At 38.4% G+C, this 15,826-nt stretch overlaps 1 protein-coding gene across 1 annotated transcript; it reads right to left on the bottom strand.

Annotated features, from left to right (window-relative positions):
- Nucleotides 1–282: 282 nt before the first annotated feature.
- On the bottom strand, nucleotides 283–14,075 carry LOC121385175. Its single transcript, XM_041515736.1, has 8 exons — nucleotides 14,032–14,075; nucleotides 12,467–12,615; nucleotides 11,593–11,667; nucleotides 10,827–10,922; nucleotides 9,741–9,848; nucleotides 9,058–9,101; nucleotides 8,290–8,361; nucleotides 283–2,316 (listed from the first exon to the last, which is right to left on the bottom strand). Exons 1-8 carry the CDS (start codon nucleotides 14,049–14,051, stop codon nucleotides 1,423–1,425), a joined length of 1,458 nt encoding a protein of 485 aa, XP_041371670.1. The 5' UTR covers nucleotides 14,052–14,075; the 3' UTR covers nucleotides 283–1,422.
- Nucleotides 14,076–15,826: the final 1,751 nt, after the last annotated feature.

The following is a 15,826-nucleotide window of genomic DNA, read 5'->3' as shown; positions in this document are numbered from 1 at the left end:
CGTGCTAAACCGCAAAAATATAAATGCCGCGATATCGTGAGCAATGAGTATACTTGATGAAAAATCGTCTATGAATAAAAAATATATATTTCCGCATTCCTCTGCGTGTCATACAACGTCATAGGATTACATGATGTCACTAAATCCCATAAGTTTTAACGCATTGCTTTGGCGTATTTCGATTTCATAGGTACTTGATGACAGGATAATAAAGTTAAACCATTTCCCATTGACACTAATGAAAACATAATTGAAAATATAACTATAACATTTGCTAAAACATTTATATAATGTTTTTATTGACATTTTATTTTGTTTGCCGAGGAACACAAAAACATTTAACATTTCAGTATGCTAAACGTGTGAGAGGCAGTGTCTCGACGTGTTGTGAACAGGTAGTGAACTAACAAAAAAACCTTGAAGATTTGTCTACGCGAAATGTGTGAAAGGTAGTGTCTCGCAGACGTGTTGTGAACACGAAGTGAACTAAAAAAAAACCCAACAAATTTTGAAAATTTCTCTTCTGCAAACGTGTGAAAGGTAGTATCTCCCAGTTGTGTTGTGAACAAGAAGTGACCCCCACCCAAAAAAAACACAAAAAAAAAACGATTTCTCTACGCGAAACGTGTGAGAGGTAGTGTTTCGCGGATGTGTTAACACATAATAATTTAAAAAAAAAGGGTTGAAGATTTCTCTATACAAAACGTGTGAGAGGTACATGTAGTGTCTCGCGAATACTTTGTGAACATATAGTGAACACAAAAACGTTGAAGCTTTGTCTGTACGAAATTTCTCTAATTTTAAAAAAGATTTCTCTATGCGAAACGTGTGAGAGGTAGTGTGTCTCGATGTGTTGTGAACACGTATATGAACAGAAAAAATATTAAGATTTTTTAACGCGTGTGAGAGGTAGTGCCTCACTGACGTGTTGTGAACAGGTAGTGAGCACAAACACATTTAAGATTTCTCTACGCAAACCATGCGAGAGGTGGTGTTTCACAGACGTGTTGTGAACACAAAAACATTGGAAGGTTTTCTATGTGAAACGTGAGAGAGGTAGTGTTGTTAACACGTAGTAAACAGAAATCTTTAAAATTTCTTTACACAAAATGTGTGAGAGGTAGTGTCACTTTACAGAGGGAATCAAACTCCCTGCAATATAGTCCTATTATATGTCGACTGGAAGCCATTCTTGTAAAATGTTTGCCTTTTGCTGTAAAATTATGGTCTGCTGACACTAGGCTGATCCGGTTCAAGCGCGTCTGCAGGAATCTTAGCAGGGGCGTGTAGACTGGCGAGCTAATAGGGGGAGGGGGCCGAAACATGCTCCCCTGGAAAATGTATTAACAAAACATTGCTTGAGCAGGGATGGGGTTGGATCCCCAAAATGCTCCCCCTGCACACACGTCTGCTGTCTACACTTTAGTCCAGCACACAAGGTTTCATGAAGCATGATTTAAATTTCTTTAAAGATTTTCGGCCTTTAGATTTGGGTGCAATTTCATTTATCTCTTCATAACGACACAATTTTATCTCTTGTGGCTCGGTGTCAACTTCCTCCCAGCACCTGTATATCTTGCCATTGATCGCAATGTAGGGCTCTTTGTAGTTCCTTTGCAAGGTCTTATATGCATATGCATTTTTCAGTCTAATATTGGCTTTTTGTCTATTATTGTATAACACCTTATCTTGGCTACTTCTATCAGATTCTTGGCTGCAAGCGTATAGTGTAATATTGGGTTCTTGCTTGTAATTATATAGCTGCTTATATTGCAGTCCAATATTAGGTCCTTGTGTGTAACTATACTGTTGCTTATCTGGCAGTGCAATGTTAGGTTCTTGTGGGCAACTATACTGTTGCTTATCTGGCAGTCCAATATTGGGTTGTTCCATAGAAACGTGTAGTGTCTGTTGTTTGGCTTTTTGGCTGTGTTTATACTGTTGCCTATTTTGCAGTTCAGTTGCAGATTCTTCTTTAAAATTTTGTGACACGTTTTCTTTGCATTCAGTTTCCTCACTAGATTCAACCTCTTCAACCTCTTCTTCGGAACTCTCCGACTCTGTCTCCACTTGTTCCATAAGATGATCACCATCGTCTCGTACATAATATTTATTTAGTGAATCTTCTGATTCAGTGTCAATTCCATTACCCTCATTGTATCTTCCCTCGGACTCCATAACTGACCTTCTAGTTGGAAGGTATTCACTAAATGTTACTGATCTCCGTCGTGGCCTTTCAGGTTCAGGGTCAGGGACAGGTTCAGGGTCAGGGTCAGGGTGACATTCCTCTTTGTTCCACCTCTTTTCTAGCAAACACTGAAAAAAAAAATGATAAAACAATAAAAAGTAACAATAACAGACCTTGCTAATTAAGGAGAGCAATCACTCTCGCCCCCCCCCCCCCCCCCCCCCCCCCATCACTCCTCTTAAGAATGGTTCAATGGCAGTGATTTTTCGCTCTCCTTAGCATATTACTTTTTTCTCTCTTTTTTTTTCACTCTTTTTTAAAAAAATACTACTAAAACAGAACTAAATATCAATGATCAATATGGTAATATGGCTCCCTATGATCTAAGTTTGGGGAATAATTAATCACTCCCCTTATTTATTTATTTTTACAGAGAGGTCTCTAATTAATGTTAACCAATTGTTCCTCTTGTTCCTATAAATATGTCGTCGGTGGCGTTTATATGTTTGTTATCCTGTCTCGGAAGAAGGAGCTGGCAGTGGTCACAACCTACGCCCAAGACAGGCGTGCGCTATGACATCTTGCTCTGTGCACGTAAAACTACTTGAGTCTATTCAGATGAGCACAACAATATGAATGAATCAATGAATCAATGTTGAACGACACCTTAGCACAAAGGAATACGTCGGGTATTGGGTGTCAAATAATGGTAAATGAATTAATTTGATGATCAACACCAATAAAAAGTTCCAAATTTAAATTTGAGCTGTGCAATGTATAAATATCAAAATTAAGTATATTTAAATTTCAAATAGCTTACAGGTTCGACAGTATGTATGTGTGTATGTATTGTCATGGATGTCCAACAACTTTCTTATCTGTGCAGGCACAACGGAAAGAAAGAAAGAAATGTTTTATTTAACGACACACTCAACACATTTAATTACGGTTATATGGCGTCAGACATATGGTTATGGACCACACAGATATGGAGAAAGGAAACCCGCTTTCGCCACTTCATGGGCTACTCTTTTCGATTAGCAGCAAGGGATCTTTCATATGCACCATCCCACAGGCAGGGTAGTACATACCACGGCCTTTGAGAGAAATAGCCCAATGGGCCCACCGACGGTGATCGATCCCAGACCAACCGCGCATCAAGCGAGCGCTTTACCACTGGGCTACGTCCCGCCCCTCAGGCACGACGGAGCAAACCTATTATTGGTAGTAAATCTTAAGGCAGAGATTAAACATCATTTTTAAAAACAGGTCATTGTTAAAATAATTGAGAATTATTATACACGATTGTATACTCTACTGACTTTAAAAAGTATTTCTTAAATTAAATAAATAAATTCCATGTAAATTCTGGTTTGTGTTTATGTTGGGGTTTTTTTTTTTTGGGGGGGGGGGGTTTATTATTGTTTGGGTGTTTTTTTTGTTAACTGACTCTTCTCTAATTAATATAGAGGGAATGTTGATCCTAGAAAGAACTTCTTTAAATGGTGTTAAGCTGAGCAGATTTGATATTGACAAGTGATGTTTATTTTGACACATCAAATTTATTTTATGTTCTACCATACTTGAAAAGTTGTGCAGGAATCAATTTCAGTCCCCCTTTTTTTGATACTGCATTTGCATCATTATATTAGTAATAATTTGTCCATCAGGCTAACTAAAGTGTTAAACCTTGCACCCCCCTCACATACAATGAACTGTAACTCTGGATGTTATGGGTTACCCAGCTTGAAATTTTCAAACAATCTTCTACAATATCCTAGATATATCCAGTAAAGTTTTGAAAAAACATTGGTGACGATATATTTTGGGGTCAAGGTCAAAGGTCATGTCGAACTATAACTTTCTGAGGTTTTATTTTTCGAATGTTTCGTGTACAAATGATATTAGTCTACTGAAGACCATTAATGAACCATTTGAATGTTTTCTCTATCTCTATTAATAAATAAGTTAGAGCCTTTTGAAAATGGGTGGTACCCTCAACGAGGTCAAAGTTCAAATACCTGTATCTCGACAATTAATTGAGTTAGAAGCCTAAACTTTTGGTTCAGAGGTTTTCTCATCGACTACTATCAGCGTACCAAATTAAAATCTGAGACGGTGCGTCCTAAAAGTGATTGATTTGACATGGAATGTCACAGATGAATTTTACTTGTAAGAATGCAGGAAACTGCATTTTAAGGAATCTAGTTTTCAAAATGTTATGGGGGGCATACCCCGAACCCCCCTAGAAACGTTGCTTTGCTCACTCATCTCAGTCACCTGGCCCCATGTCTACTTCCTTCCGCCGTGCCTGCTGTGTGCTGTGACCTGAACTTTTCTCAAGTAAGTTTAATATTGGACAAAACATAGTGTTTATTTTTACATTTAGTAGTAATTATTTACATATTTTCTTGTATTGTGTAATATTTGGAACTCTGCCATTTATTAGGCCTATATCGTACCGTCATATAATTTTGATCGACATATGTTTTCGATACTTTGTTTGTAACTGCATGTATCGCGAGATTATGTGAGATATTACATCACTATTAACCTGAACATAAACAACGAAGTGTCCTTTTTTCTCTCAATATTAAAAGTACTTCAAGTCAAACTACAAACTTTACGTTTTAATTATAATACCATAAATATTGTGCATGTTATAAATTTTTGCTAATGCATTTTGTTGGTACTAATAAAATGCCACACATAGCGAACTCCAGTTATTAGAAATACCTGCATAGTTATCGTCTGCTACGCTGAAATTAGACCTGTCAGTTAGATAATATACCACGTGATCCTTACACTGAACAATAAAAATTACGGACCACTAGTTGGGTTACCTCTTATGTCATTCACAGCAAGGTTCTTGTTAGTAATTTCTGGTGGGGGCCTGTTTACACGTACATTTACATTTAGTACAAATCTAGATTGTTTGCTGTAGTTACATTTTTATGAAAATATATAGTTCTCTACCTCTGTCAGAGTACTTAAGGTGACAATCCGAATTGTGGTTCCCTTGATACGTAGAACAAGGGGATTAGACATTAATCTATGACAAGAACATAATGTAAATATGTTTTCAGCTAAAACTTTTTATTGTTCTGAAGATTGTTCGATATTTTTTTACAAGTTTGAAACATTTTATAATTTTATTTTCAAAAGAAAAATTTGATGTAAATTATTGCACGGAGTGTAGACCGTACACTACCACAACAAGGACACAAAATGATAGACAGCCAATGGAAACTATTGAAAACATATGACGTTTGTCAAAACATAACGGAAACACAGCTGCGTTCAGCCAGACCGAGCAGAAAAACGTCCGCTGGCCAGATTGGAAACCAATCAAATTGTCTGCAAACGTTAGCTGGCTGAACTTGTGGCAGTACGACTTAGCGGCTTGTTTTTTGGTGGTTGTTTTTTTGTATGGGTTTTTTTTTTCTGGAAAATTTGACGCTCATGGGAGATTATCACTGTTTTTCATACTAAACTAAAGTCTGAACCAAAATGTTAACAACTACGAAAAATTGCTCTCCTACCTTTATTTTTCGTTATATGTTACCCACATTTTGTCCAGACAGAAATCTTGAAAAAACCATTACAATGACACATATTCCACATACTAGATGATAACCATGTCACCTATATCGACTTCGCTGAGATCGCATAAGGCAAAACGCATGTAATTTTGTGCCATTTTGACTTTTTATGGAATATTCTTCAAGAGGGGTGAAAGGATATGACTTACTCTAGCAACGTCATAACATGTTATGATATAAAAGCAAACGTGATGACGTCATATTAATTTTTTAAAAAGAAGTATTATTTAAATATACCACTAAAGATCATTGATTTTATATTAATTATGTCACGTACTTTGGAGGCTTTCACCCCTCTTGAAGAATATTCCATAAAAAAGCAAAATGGCAGACGGGTGAAAACTGTATGTATTTTGCCCTATGCTATCTCAGCAAAGTCGATACTGGCGATATCGTTACAGTCTCATCTGTGGAAGCTGTGTCATTGTAATGGGGGTTTTTCACAACTTGTGTGTGGACAAACATTGGGAGAAATGTAACGGTAATTAAAGGTAGGAGAGTAATTTTTTGTAATTGTTAACAATTTGGTTCGGACAGTACTAATGCACCTGAATGTGTGAAGAAAACCTTGTGATTAAAAAATTGTACCTTTACAAAATATGGATTCCAAGTGAAATTACGGTAAGAAATAATTTATTCAATTACTGTAAATATTTCCATAATAGCAAAGTGTGTGTAGGCTACTTACACACTGAAAACATCCCATGGACTTGTAAATAAAACTGGGATAAATTTCCGTTTGATAAACTGTTTTAAGATGGCTACCGGTAGTGACATTGCCCTTCAGTTAAGTTTAGTTTCCACCAAAACTTGTACGATTAATGAACTATTTCCTTTATCTTACAGTCCGTCCCATCATTCTATAGAATTGTTTGGGTTTTTTTGTAAATAATTACAGTTTGGTTTGACGTAGGAAGGAAAGTAAAAGTGTTTTGGAAATAATAAAAAAAAATAAAAAGTAAAAAAACCCAAAACATTTTGTGTGCAATTAAAAAAATATTCGGGTTAGAAATAAACAAAACTGTAATAAATACCATAGTAAGAAAGGGACGCTTGCTACGTTATGGACGCCATTTTGTTTTTATGGACTGGTATAGTCTTGCTTTAATGAGATAACTAATTCTTTTCCTGTTGCTACCCTGGAGTTAAATTAATAAAATAAAGTTATCTCGTATCAAGGCTACCAGTCAATAAAACCAAAATGGTGTCCATAACGCTACAAGCGTCGCTTTCTTACTATGGTAGGCCTATGTATTACAGTTTTATTTATTTATTATTTTTAATTGCGCACAAAAATTGTCACTTTTTGTTATTTCCAAAACACTTTTACTTTTCTTCTTGCGTCAAATCAAATTGAAATTATTTACAAAACATATTTTTATAGAATGATGGGACGGACTATAAGAAAATACCTTTAACTTTATGCATATCAAAAAGCTAATAAATTTAAACGCGATTAGCAATCCATGTTTAGCCGCTATCCGCGCATAGTTTTATCCGCTCCTCATGCATACGGCCCCAGATGTCCTGAAATGCATTTCCCTGCAGTCTGTAAGTAAAATTAATCTCTGCCTTATTAAAGATTTACTTCCATTAGCCTAATATTTTTGATTCAGAATTATGGGGTGGCTAGAATCCCCCCAAAACCCCCCCCCCCCCCCCCCCCCCCCGATGCTCCGCCGTGCTTGTTTTTGTGTAAACATTTTGGTTGTAGAATGTAAGGTTATATTTTGGTTTGACGTCGATGAATATGATGTCGCGCATTTTCCGTTTTTGTCCTAGTAAGACGTCAAAAGATTAGCACTTTTTTCTTTCCTTTTTTTTTTTTTTTTTTTGTGGGGGTGGGGTGGGGGTGGGGGGTTCGGGTTGATGGAATTACAGTTGAAAACTTAAGCTACGTTCACACTAGCATTTTTAGTCTGGACCTGGTACGAGCTAAATTTAGTCCGGACTAAATCTGAGTGGCGCGTTCACACACGTTTTTACCGTAGCGTACCAAAACGCGTGTTCGCAAACAAAACGTGTAATCGTTAGGTGTCGCTCGAGTGCATTTCCTGTTTACTTTCGACTTGAGGTTCTTCGTGATCATTTATTCATGTTTATTATTTATTTATTCTGTCTAGCACCCCGGTGTAAAATAAATATCAATGTCATGGGAAAAATAAAATAAATCTGGGGAAATTCCAGACGAAGTAAGCGCCTCGCCTGCCTCATGCTGGCTACGACATAGGAATCTATCACCGTTGTGAGGGACAAAATGTTTTTTGTAAGGCCGAGGTTTGCGAGGTCCTTACAAAAACATTTTGTCCCGAGCGTTGGAATTGCCTTATCTGTACATGACAACAGTGACTGATTCTTTTTCTTGCCCATTTAATTATTGTAACAAAACATTAATTTTGCAAGCTACGGTTTGTTTATTGTAGAACGATTCGTAAACATTTCAACTACACACTCATTTAATCATATGTGGAAACAATATTAGTCTTGAGCCGCCCTTACCTTCAAAATTAGTAATACTAGAAGGGTCAGGAAGGTAGAAGCTGAGAGATAAATCAATAGGAGGAATATACGCTGAAAAGAAGACAATAATTACTATTAGTGCAGTTTACGTATGTTTGTCAGGATCGAACCTAGCCGAAAATCAGTAATGTTGTAGTGAACATGGAAAGGAGGGGTAATAAAATATTGCAGCCAGACAAAAACTGGCAGTGGACTATTTTTTTCTGAAATGGGTTCCTGTTAGTATGCATATGCGTATTCCAAATGTAGGTTTGTTGTGTTTCGTCTGTACTATAGGATCTAGGGACACGTTCAGAAACATCGCTCGTTTAGAGGGGTCGGGCGGGACGTAGCCCAGTGGTAAAGCGCTGGGATCGATCCTCGTCGGTGGCCCATTGGGTTATTTCTCGTTCCAGCCAGTGCACCACGACTGGTATATCAAAGGCCGTGGTATATGCTATTCTGGCTGTGGGATGGTGCATATAAAAGATCCCTTGCTACTAATGGATAAATGTAAAAATTTGACATCCAATAGCCAATGATTAGTAAATCAATGTGCTCTAGTGGTGTCGTTAAACAAAACCAACTTTTAGAGTGTTAACCTTTTCACCGACCAGCTGTAAGTTATGTAGATCAACCTACCTATCATATGATTACTCATCAATACCTGTTCACTGAACAGCTGTAAGTTATGTAGATCAACCTATCATATGATTACTCATCAATACCTAAACACCGAACAGCTGTAAGTTATGTAGATCAACCTACCTCAATGTTTTCCGGTCTCTTTGCAGTAGTAGTTGTAGTAGTAGCTAAAATAATATTAAAAATTAAAAGTGTAACATTAAAATGTAGAATCAAGAATAACAGAGACAAAGTTAGAGTTAGTACAACAGTATTTGTGTGTGTGTGTGTGTGTGTGAGAGAGAGAGAGAGAGAGAGAGAGAGAGAGAGAGAGAGAGAGAGAGAGAGAGAGAGAGAGAGAGAGAGAGAGAGAGAGAGAGCGAGCGAGTGAAAGTTGTACATATTAACACATGAACACAACCAAGAACAACATAATAAGTATACCAATCTTGTCAAAAGTTAACTACCATGCACATTACTGTAATTTTCTAATGAATTTAAGTTGTCTGTAAGCTGCATAACGTCAAAACTGGTCAAAAATACAATTTCAGCCCAACCTTTTGTTTTTTTAGTTTCCGATATGACGACCTCGCTAAAGTCTTACACGCAGTGGCGTAGGAAGGTGCTAAAAAGTGTGTGGGTGTGGGGGGGGGGGGGGGGCGCACACACACGCACACATATAAATATATATAGACCATCGCTGTTACTGGACCAAGAAAAATGGGGGATACATGCCCCTTGCCCCCCCCCCCCCCCCCCCCCTCCTTTCTACGCTAATCGCTAATATGTCACTTATTTGGATGGTGCCGGATTGTCAGCACACTCACCTATCTGGTTCACCCTGGGTTGTGCACCTATCCGGTTCACCCTGGGTTGTGGAGCCGCCATTTTCATAAGTTCTTCGTGTTTGGTCATCTGCATGTTAACGCCAGCTTCTGTAACAAACAACCAAGCCAGTATCGTTAATGTAGTGTTCTCCTTCACCTATTGTCACCATAGACTGTGGTATGTGCTATCCTGTCTGTGGGATGGTGCCAGGGTTTCTGCCAAAGGGTAAAACGGGTATGGCGCCATACTCAAATTTAATTTTTTTTAAAGTTAAATTTTTCACAAAATTAATTAGTCTTATCATCACTGTATGATTTTCTTAACCCTAACGCTAAACTTAACCCATTTTCATTCTGGGGGAGGCCCTCCATATCCTCTATTGACTGTGGTAACATTCAATTTCATAGCGCCATACCCAAAAATTTCTTTCTGGCAGAAACACTGGGTGCATATACAATATCCTTTGCTACTAATGGAAAAATGTAGCATGTGTCCTCTCTAAGACTATATGTTAGAATTACCAAATCGATGTGCTCTAGTGGTGTCATTAAACAAAACAAACTTTAAAGTTTATACGTTTACTGGCCAAGAATGAATGCAATTTTATTTCATCTAGTACCACTGTGTCAAGTAGCCTTGTGCTTGAAACATGTATGAGGTACCTGTAAAAAATGAAAGTACTTGAATTTTGTGCTGAACTAGGGTAGTCATAGATGGGTAGTCAGACTGAGCTACGACGTCGTCAGATGGGGTCTATGATTGTCCCCGACTCTGCTACGATATTATAATCTTAGTTCACTGTTGTGTGGTCACACTGGAAACGATGGGTGAGACAATCGTAGGGAAATCGTAGGGAATCCGAAATTCAGCCATCTCAGGTGGTCGTACGACGTCTTAAGGCCGGTGTGACCGTAGCTTAATCTGAGCGCACCAGTGGTAAGTCGGGATTTGGGGAAATTACAACGCGTACATCGAGTTGGCCACTTCGTCGTGACAGTTGACAGTCTACTCCTAGCACTAAGTGAGGTTCACTTGGACGTGAGTGAGTCAGGTGTTGTTTGGTATGCTGGTAGATGCACACTCACCTGGATCAATCTGGTGGCTACTGGCTTGCTCTGGGCGGCCACGCAGGTCCATGAGCATCCCTTCATTTCTTGTCAACTGCCTGTCAATAACAGCCTCTGTAACACACAACACCTCAACATGCAGTGACCCATCAAACTAATATCACAAACATACACGTACAAAAGTTAAAAGATAAACTTTGTTTTGTTTAAATAAAACATTTCCTTCCTTCCTTCCTTCCTTCCTTGTTTTGTTTAATGACACCACTAGAATACATTAATTTATTAATCATCGGCTATTGGATGTCAAACATTTCGTAGCGTTGACATAGTCCATTAGTAGAAAGGGAGCTTTTATATGCATGACTCCAAAGACAGGATAGCACATACCACAGTCTTTGGTTTACCAGTTGTGCACGGGCTGGAATGAGAAATAGCCTAATAGACCCACCGATGGGAATCACATTAATGCCGATAATGCAAATGTCGTGACTTGGCAAATTATATTGTTTAATGACTACACTATCACGACTAAAACAAGGAACTGTCATCCACATAACGGCATAATTTAAAAACCAAATTCTTTTCTTTGTTTGTTCAGACAAAACCATATATTTTTGGGCGTTTTGTAAATATAACGATATACATAAGTTAACAAATTTGAAAATGTATCACAACATATTATAAAAAAGCTAACCCCAACCCTAACCTTAATTAACTCTAAATTCCGGCCTGGAAATATCATTGTTATTGACATCCATAGACAAAGATCGGAAATGACACATACCATCTTTGTTGACTTCTTGAGACATAGCGGGTGGTTTTACGGGATACTTTTTCTTCTTGAAATCAGGCTTCACATCTGTGAGAACATAACAAGAGATTAACATTTATTACATTTAACAGATTTTGAAAAACGGTAATAGCCCATGCGGCAGAGCCGTAATTGGTATCACTTGGCAGGCACAGCGGAAGCAAGTACACCTTGGTGTGTGTGGGTGTGTGTGTGTGGGGGGGGGGGGGGGGGGGGTGGCTCTGAGATCGAGGGCTCAGAGCAAAGTTTCGGCGTTCGGAGTATGCTCTCCCGTAAAAGTTAGAAAAATAGATGTCCTGAAATGCAATTTACTGGCATTCTACACGTTAATTGATCTCTGCCTGAAGATTTATTACCAGTAATATTTTTTATTCAGAATTATTGAGGGGAATAGAGTCCCCCCCCCCCCCCCCCCCCCCCATCCCCATTGCTCTGCCGTGCCTACTTGGGCTGGCAAATTCTCATGGTGTTTGTGAATAGCCCTATGTTTGTAATTAATGCATTAATGTGATAGATGTTTCTGACGAGTAGCCGTTTGGTGTATATCACCCCATAAACATAATACATCGAAGTTAAATTCTTGTACAATATTTAGGGTAGGGGCTGCCTTTTTACCTTTCCCAAAGGAAGCAGAGATAGTGTGACACATGAAATCAAACACCAAGCAGAAGATATTTATGTCAGTTCCATCATCTAAACTGGAGGTACAATTACAGTTAACATTTTCCCATACAATCGATTAAGGCTTTTTTTAATCGATTATCGCATCGGTAAAGCCAAACCAATCAATGTTCCATTATAATCGATAATTGGAACATCAATAAGTAGTGAAGTTGTGAAAACTCGCCTGTGGAACCATAGTCGAGATCTGCGTGCTCGTTATCAAACTCTCGCCACTGCTCCGGGAGTTCTGGGGGCTCCAACACGGAATCCGCGGGCTTCTCTTCACTAAGCCCGGCTATAGGTACAACTAACACTGTAACTAACAGTAAAACGCTGAGGAAAACAAAAAAAAGTATTGTTTAACGACTAATCACTAGAGCATATTGATTTATTAATCTTCGACTATTGGATGTCAAACTTTTGGTTATTCTGATATAATATAGTCTTAGTAGTCAAAGCCACTACATTGTTTTTTCAGTAGTAGTAAAGGATATTTTGTATGTACGAGAAATACACCAAAAGGGCCCACCGACGGGGATCGATCCTAGACCATTCACGCATCAAGCGAGCGCTTTAGCATTTGGCTACGTCCCGCCCCATGCTGGGAACGACAAAGCAAGTAATATTCTAACAACAACAAACAACAAACTAACAAGCAAACAAGCAAGCAAGCACACACGCACGCACGCACGAACACACACACTTTCCATGCATAGAAAAAAAGTTATTATTTTTTCTTGTGAAAGGAAAATATTATACCTTCAGTTACATGCCCACAAAAATTACATACAAATAATTTCAATTACTATTGGTTATATCATATTAATGCGAAATCTAAGTATAGTGACGTCAAAGTTTGAATTTGAAATTCTTGTCCATTGTGGTCGTTTTAATGCATACGCATTGAACTCTCGAGGAAACCACTGTTTGAGTGGAAACATATTACAGTTTTAACATTCTTCAGTTCATTAGGGCTACCAGTCTCGGTGGTGTCGTGGTTAAGCCATCGAACATAAGGCTGGTAGATACTGGGTTCGTAGCCCGGTACCAGCTCCCACCCAGAGCGAGTTAAACGACTCAATGGGTAGATGTAAGACCATTACATTGACTTCTTTCTCACTAACCACTAACGAGAAGTTTGTTTTGTTTAACGACACCGGTAGAGCACATTGTTTAATTAATCATCGGCTATTGGATGTCAAACATATTGTTATTCTGACTCGTAGTCATCAGAGGAAATCCGCTACATTTGTCCTAATGCAGCAAAGGATCTTTTATGTGCACTTTCCCACAGACAGGAAAGCACATATCACGGGGGGCGGGGGGATCAGATGAATGGGTCCACCGAGGTAGTTCGATCCTGCGATGCAAGCACCTCAAGCGAGCAGTCAACCAACCGAGCTAAATCTCGCCCAACCACTAACAAAGTAACCAATAACAACTAATTACTAACCCACTGTCCATGACAGCCAGCCCAGATAGCGGAGTTGTGTGCCCAGGACAGTACACAAATACGTATAAATGAATGAATAAATGAATGAATGAATGAACGAATGAACGAACGAGTTAATTATACATCTATTATATATATATATATATATATATATATATATATATATATATATATATATATATATATATATATATATATATGGCATTGATTAATGTGTAACTACAATAGATTTAATAATCATCTTTAATAATAGTTGCTATATATTATTATATTTAATCAAGTACGAGCTACGGTACCTGTACATGGCTGCAGTCATGTTCAACAATTGCAATATGTTACCCTGGTGATGTAACAGTACAATGACTTTACGTCGCCATTCGGAAGACGTCATCAAACATTAGAAACAAAGTCGGGACTTCTCGGATCTTTTCGCCACAAAATTATGCTAATGTGTTAAAGGTATACAAAAATGGTTTTGTAGGCAATCAATCAATCAATAAAATATTTTCATGCTCCTATACCACGAAGGTTTCGAGCATGTCTATCCCAGGTTCGGCCACCGGATGCCAGTAGTCCAACCTGGGACAGAACAATTACTGGGGCAATTTTGATATTTAAACAAAGAGGGAAAAAGGACTTTACAATATTTAATTTTGTGCGTTATTTTTCCAAACAATATTTAATATACAGCAAACAACTAACAATTTGTAACGCAAATTTAGATCGGGCAGTCCTAAATATAAATATATTTTAAAATGTTTTTTAAATATATTAATTAGCCCTCAAAATAGGGGTGGCAGGTGACTAGGAGGTTAGGCTTCAGTCACAGGAAGTTTTTTTTAATAGGGAAATATGTTTTACTTAGGGGCACCCATCGTATTGGGGACTTCGGTGTGGCCGAAACCGGGGAAGGCTCCGGGGGGGGGGGGGGGGGGGGCAGTCTCCCGGACAAACCTAACACCCCTTACGGCCAAAACCGCCTACGCCTACCGCCCTAACCATCTTCCGGTGGAGTATCCCCACCCACCCAGCACCCCCCCACCCCCCCCCCCCCGGCCAACCCAACCGTCGTGCCCTCCAGTCTCGGTGCCCCCATCAAAAATTAGGCCCAAGGGCCAACGATTCTACCAGAGAAGAAAAAGAAAAAAAAAATAATAATAATAAAATAAAAAAAGTATTTAAACAGGGAAAGTTAAGCGTCTGCTGAGTCTGGCAATATAAAAACGTATCCTGGCGATTCCAAGTCCAGGGGCGCCTCTCTATAATGCTGGGTTTTGTAGGCAGTTTGTTTTTCTTGTCAATCACTGCGCATCTGTTTGATCCAATAGTGCAACAGAAGGCTGTAGACTAATTAACTACGATCTGGATTTGTTTGCTCTTACAAAGTCTGTATCTACTCATTCTGTAGAGCCGGTTTAAGGATCCGAGGGGTCTGCAGCACAAATAAAAAACGGCTCCCCCTTCCCAGGATATATATTTTACAACCCCCTCGGAGAGAGGGGAAAAATGACCCAGGGAAAATAAATGTACACATCACCGCGGGGCCCCCTGAAGCGCGGGTCCGGTAGCACGTGCTGCATGTGCTATTAGGAGAAACCGGCTCTGCTTAATATATAAAATGCCATGTCTGTAAGTGTTAAGACGGGTGCTAAATTGTTTAGTAGTTTGTCCTCTATGTTGCATGTTGCATGTTGCACGGTAAATCACAAAACAAACGTAGTTACAATCCAGATTGTGCTTAATATAATATACTTTTTTTATTTTATTATTATTGCCCCAGATCAATATGACACTGTCAATGATGGGGAGCCTTGAATCATTAACTTACACAGTGTTTTTGACATACTCACGTACATATCGATATACATATCCATACACTCATACATATATATACATAAACATATTTTCAAAGATATGCACATATTATTTTGTTACTCGTGCCTGAGTCTGAGGAGAGAGAAAAAAAAAAAACTAAGATGAGGAAGAGATGAAATGCAGGAAAATGAAAAAAAAAATAATTTAAATTTTTTGAAAATCTTGTTTTTATTAATTTGATAATAGAAATACAGGTAAGAAAACTGAGTACAGTTA

The sequence above is a fragment of the Gigantopelta aegis genome, chromosome 11 (genome assembly GCF_016097555.1).
Source record: "Gigantopelta aegis isolate Gae_Host chromosome 11, Gae_host_genome, whole genome shotgun sequence".
NCBI lineage: Eukaryota > Metazoa > Mollusca > Gastropoda > Neomphalida > Peltospiridae > Gigantopelta > Gigantopelta aegis.
This window is presented reverse-complemented; position numbering and strand designations above follow the sequence as displayed.

What these genes read in the sequence shown, in the direction of transcription:
- LOC121385175 (XM_041515736.1), bottom strand. Translation starts at nt 14,051, where the DNA reads ATGACTGCAGCCATGTACAG. An exon ending in ATGACTGCAGCCATGTACAG is followed by an intron (nt 12,616 to 14,031) that starts GTACCGTAGCTC and finishes TGTTTTCCTCAG; the next exon opens with CGTTTTACTGTTAGTTACAG. An exon ending in TCAAGAAGTCAACAAAGATG is followed by an intron (nt 10,923 to 11,592) that starts GTATGTGTCATT and finishes TGTGTGTTACAG; the next exon opens with AGGCTGTTATTGACAGGCAG.